The 6,092-nt window shown below is 31.6% G+C and overlaps 1 protein-coding gene across 1 annotated transcript; it reads left to right on the forward strand.

Annotated features, from left to right (window-relative positions):
* Nucleotides 1-3,289: 3,289 nt before the first annotated feature.
* On the forward strand, nucleotides 3,290-5,848 carry LOC130814101 (scarecrow-like protein 30). The gene has a single exon (XM_057680104.1). It carries the CDS (start codon nucleotides 3,462-3,464, stop codon nucleotides 5,703-5,705), a length of 2,244 nt encoding a protein of 747 aa, XP_057536087.1. The 5' UTR covers nucleotides 3,290-3,461; the 3' UTR covers nucleotides 5,706-5,848.
* Nucleotides 5,849-6,092: the final 244 nt, after the last annotated feature.

Genomic DNA, 6,092 nt, shown 5'->3' on the forward strand with positions numbered 1-6,092 from the left:
GAGTTGGCTTGCATGAGTTAAACTTCTCTACGGACCTGACTAGGGATAGGAGCAATTGGAGACGCCATATCCATGTCTCAGATTACTGATGTTCTCTTAGTTTACCTTTTTAGTGTCCTTAACCTCCTGCTTTTAACGTCTCCTTTCTATTAGCGCTTTGTTTTCTTTTGTAGTGGTTCTTATTTTTATAGGCCTTTAAGTTATCTCAAATTAAAATTAAATTAAATTAAATTTATCTAGTATAGTATATTATATGTAATTAAATATTATTTTAAATTTTTATATTTCAGTTTTCTTAAATTAGATTTTCATTTTCAAATCAGCCTATTAAATTGAAATTTTTTGTGGTACTAATTTATTTTTTATGCAAAAAAGTCGCAATTATCTTTATGGGGTGCCTAGATTGAAAAGTCAGTGGAAACGAATACTTATATGCTAATTTTTATGACACTTAAATTGAGAAAATAATTAAAGTTATTTTTTACTCATTGTAACGACTTTTTAAAAACATAAGCAATTTTGAATATTAATATTAAATTAACTAAGAAATAACAATTCCGCGGAGTGGGTGAATTTATTAGAGGGAGCAATTTATGGATAAAATTAAATAAAAAATATATTATGAATAAATACTAAAATAAAATAAGTGCAAAGAAAGTGAGATAAGCCTAAATGAATATGGGTTTTATGTCTCAGTTGAAGTAACTATTGATTTTTCAAAATAAGGTTTGACATTGAACTTCATCTAACTTAGTCATCTCCCTTCTCTCATCCAACCATATAATCATAAATAAATGGGTGTAAATTAAGTGAGAAAGTGGGATAAAAGGAGTTATATATTACCCATCGGGTTGATTTCGGGTTAGATGGTTTGGATCAGTTTATAATTAAATCTGTGTCCATATTGATTTTACCTAATTGTAATTTCATTTTTAATGTTGAATCCAACCGAATTCGGTTATAAGACCAGAAAAATCTATTTAAAATAGAAATGAAATAATAAATATTAAAGCAATTTTACTCAATAATTATTAAAAACCTAATAAATCATTATTTGATGTTTTTAACACTGATATAATCAAATAAAGTTGCAATTATCAAGAATATGGTGTCGATGAAGGTGGGCAAAACGAAGCCTTATTTGCGTGCCTAGTGTTACATGCTATATGCATTTATTTATGATTTTGCTAAATAATATTTCATTCTTTTTATTTAAACTTGCATCATATAATTTAAATATATTATAAAATTACAAAATAATTGCAAAAATATTTACTATCAGATATTCTTAAAAATTTCTTCGTCCCTTTAAATTATCCTTTTGAAGGGACAATTTTCGTTAACTCGTATCAAACACGAAGAAACAGATAAATAGTAGGGTTCACGTTAGACCATCAGAATCAGTTCAGTCAGCTCACATGAAAATATTACGTCTTTCTTGCTAATTTCTCAATTCTCACATGCGGTGCTTATTGTCTGGCTTCTCATTAATATGGCTCTGATTCTCAATTCTCTTTATTACTATCTCCTATTCAGCTGAATTGTTCCATTTTTTTTGGCACTATTCACTTATCACTCTTAATTTGTATTTTACTCTTAATCTATAAGTTAAAACATAGTCATATGGGATCTTGTTTGATTTGTCTCAATAAAGGATTATTAATATCAACTTTTTATAATTTTTAATTAAGCATAATTTGAGATATTAAGAGTTAAAATGTTGCCTCGACAAGTGTGAAAAGTCAAATGGGACAGTTCAGCTGAATAGGAGGGAGTATTATTTTTGCTGGGTTTTTAATTAAATATTTTGATCTCGTTATAAATTAAATTAAACAATTATAAGGACGAAGATAACTAAATTATTAGATTAATACTAAAAAAATCCAAACCCCTATTCCTACTCTTATATTTCTGACTTGACAAATCAGTAAATACTAAACAATTAATATAATCGAGCTTTATGAGAAAAACGACTTTTGGATAAGTATAATAATGCAAGTTGCTGTCGAATTTCCCTGTATATACATTTTAATGGCAACATACTTTATTTAATTTCTTTTAGTTGGACAGGTATTTATTTAATAAAATATTTTTTAAAAATTTAATTCTAAAATATTAGAATAATCTATATAAATGAAAATATCACTTTTGATGATCATCTATATGAATTATTTTCTCTATTAATTCTAATTTTTTACTATTTTAATTTAATTTTTATCAACCACATGGAAATAGATACTTTATTGCTAAATTTTTATAATCAATTAGTATTCTATTGAAAAAAGAAAAAAAATAATATTTAATTCAAAAAAAATTTAAGGAAATAAAGTAACAAAGGAGATCCTGTTCTTCATGAGTCATGGGCACCGGCTAATTCTGCTTTATGCCTTATCATTTGATAAATGCATATATTCCATAACTATAATATGGAGGGGTTACGTTTTGCAAAATAGTTTGTTAAATAACTTATTTAAATATAAATAGATTAATGTATGATTAAATTATCGAATGTTAGCTTTTAATAAATTAATTGGTTGAAAACACTTATAATGAATAAACAAATTTAATTAACTTCAACAGATTTCATCAAAATGTTTAAAATCAATTAATTAAATAATTTGATTATGTGATACCTTAGATTGAGCTTTAGAAAAAAATTGATAGACTAATCATATTAATAAGGTGCATCTTTTTTTCTAGGAAGTCTATTTGCTAAGAACTCGAAAGTTAAGCTTGTTTGGTGAAGATTCCTAGGAATTTTTCTGAAGTGCGCCTGAATGAGACCAAAATGAATTGAAAAGACTACAGTTTTCATCAATAGTCACCACAATCAAATCATAAAACCCATAAATTATATAGATAGTCACGAGTTGAAGTGTTTCAATTCAAACCAACTCATAAAACCAATCACCATAATTATTTATGAGGTATCAGTTATCAATTACCAAAAACATACTCATAGTTTTAGTCAAAATAATACTCCCTCCTATTCATCTAATATGTCCCATTTACTTTTGGGACACTATTCATATATCACTCTTAAATTGCATTTTATTATTAATCTATAAGTTAAAACATAGTCATGTGGGATCTTATTTGATTCGTATTGATGTAAAAATTGTTAATATTAACTTTTTATAATTTTTAATTATACATAACTTAATATATGAAGATCGAATAAGTACATTGGATAAAGTGCATAAAAAATTAATGGAACATTTTAGATGAACAAAGGGAGTATATAGTACTAGATTGATTCCTCTATTGGCAAAAATTCTACTAAAGTCTTTACCCTTTAAAGTATAAACCTTTTCTTTCCACTTCACAATTTTCTTCTACCCCATCAATTTATAAATTCCAACCTTATTATGCTATATTGATCAGTCAAACTACAAAATACCCAAACTAAGTTCCTCTGTTATACCAGTATTTCCCTAAAAAAAACCCACCAAAAACAACCCATGAATCAATATGTGTTTAATCCAGACCCTTCATGTCAAAATTTTCTGATTGATCATGAAAATGGCATTCAACATCAATCTTACACTCACAATGATCAATTTGGTGTATTTTCATCTCAAATTCAACCCTTTGATGAATGCCAAACTATGCCATACAATTTTAGGAGTTTACCATTACTTGATCCATTGGATCCTGCAGAAGTTCCTGATATTCCTGATACATGCTTTAATTACATAACTGATCTTTTAAGGGAAGAATATCATTCTTCTGATGATACATCTAATCTTACTCTGCAAGATTATATGACTGCCCAAATGTCTTACAATAAATCCTTAGATGCTGCCCTTATTCTTGGTGAGAACTTTTCATGTTCATTTTCAGGTCATAATCATCAATATAACCCACCTATTTCTGATGTTCTTTGTCAATCTTCTAGGCATTGTTTGGATGATTATCTCAATATGTTTTCTACAAATAACAGTAATAATATGATCCCATATCCTTATTATGCTTCTGCCCCAAGTGTTATACCAAATAATTTTGTAGGAAATACTTGTACTAGTAATGTTGGAAATGAATTTGGATTGAATTTAGTAGAAAATTTACCTTTGGTTGAAGCATCAAACGGGGCCGGTCTTGAACCGGCTCCAGTTAATGTGATTCCTCGAGGAGGGGAGGAGTGTAACCACCTTGAAGAATCTACATTCGGTTTCATCATGAATGATGATATTCAACTAGGAAATATTGATTTGTATGCTGATGCTGACCTTTTACAAGACTTGCAAAACCCAATTGCTTGTAGTTTAGCCAATATTGGGGATTCTCAGGACCCAATTGCACCGATTTGTGGGACTAGTGAGAGTGTTACGGATAATTCGAGGAGACGAAAGCATGATGAAGGGAAAGGGGATAACCCAGAGGGTAATGAAGGAAGGAACAAGCAAACAGCAATTGGTAATACTGAAGTAAATGAGCAGATTGAGCAGTATGGGGATGTGATACTGTGTCCTGAAGGAAGAAGTAAGCCGGGCGCGCTTTGTAATAACAAATACAAAGCACAGAATACAGATGATGTTGCTACCAAAAAAGGGTCTAAAAAGCGCAGCAAAGCGCAAGTGGTTGATTTAAGAGGACTGCTGACGCGGTGTGCGCAATGTGTGGCACAGGTTAACTTAACAAGTGCATATGAGGTGCTTAAGCAGATCCGACAGCATTCATCACCCCATGGAGATTTCCTCCAACGGGTGGCACATTATCTAGCGAATGGGCTTGAAGCGCGATTAGAAGGAAAAGGGTTAGAATTAACTCATGCTAATGAGGAACTTTCTCCTTCTGAAGTGCTCAAAGCTAATAGGATTTATGTTGCATCAGTTCCTTTTATGATAATGTCTTATTACACAATGAACAAGACTATTGCAGGTTTAGTTTCGGATGCACCAAGTATTCACATCATTGATTTTGGAATATATTATGGGCTTCAATGGCCTTGCATCATTCAAAACCTGTCGAAAAGGCCTGGTGGACCTCCAAGGATCCGAATCACAGGGATCGATTTCCCCCAACGAGGGTTTCGACCATCTGAGAGGATCGAGGAGACAGGGAGGTGTTTGGGCAAGTATTGTGAAAAGTACAATGTTCCTTTTGAATATTATGCCATTGCTAAGAAATGGGAGGATGTTGAACGCGAAGAGCTTAAAATCGAGAGAAATGAGCCTCTTGTGGTAAATTGTCTATATAGGGCACACCAACTTTTTGATGAAAGTGTGGAGGAAAATAGCCCAAGAGATGCATTTCTTAAGTTGGTTAGAAAAATCAATCCCGATCTGTTTATGCACGCGGTTGTGAATAGCACATCGAGTGTTCCTTTCTTCTTGAATCGGTTCAAGGAGGCCATGTTTCATTACTCGGCCTTGTTTGATATATTCGAGTCTACGATGCTAAGGGAAGACAATGAGAGAATGCTATTAGAGAGCAAGTTATATGGGCCACAAGCCTTAAATGTAATAGCTTGTGAAGGTATAGAGCGGGTTGAGAGACCAGAAGGTTATAAGCAATGGCAAGTTAGGACTCAAAGGGCAGGGTTCGAGCAAGTGGGTTTGGACCGGGATCTGTTGAGGAGAGCTAGGGCTATGGTTAAGAGGAGTTTTAGAGAAGAGTTTAGTTATGATGAAGATGGTCATTGGGTTGTTCAAGGATGGAAAGGAAGGATCTTGTATGCTATTTCTGGCTGGAAACCATCTTAAGATTTTTTTTTTTTTTTTCTTGTTCAACTTTAGTAATAATAATAACCCAATACTGAGTATTGACTTGTATTTATTTCAACTTAATGTATTGATCTTCCATTGTTAGTATGATTTTTGATAATGATTGAACAATCTTCTGTTCACTTTAAAAGTTCTTCTCTGGCTTGTTCTTGGTATGTAGCTCATTTTTTTTTATTTTTTGTTACATTTTCTTTTTGTCAGCGACCACCCATCCACCACCTAAAAAAACATTTTTTCTTTCTTTGTTTTGTGGCCAAATTGATGGATGTTGTGTGGTCGCAAAGTGCTCGTGCATTCAGAATGATAGACGAAATTTTCCTGGCAACAATCTGATAGCTCATAGCTTTATTAGTATTACACGATTAT

Source organism: Amaranthus tricolor, chromosome 5 (assembly GCF_026212465.1).
Source record: "Amaranthus tricolor cultivar Red isolate AtriRed21 chromosome 5, ASM2621246v1, whole genome shotgun sequence".
Lineage (NCBI taxonomy): Eukaryota > Viridiplantae > Streptophyta > Magnoliopsida > Caryophyllales > Amaranthaceae > Amaranthus > Amaranthus tricolor.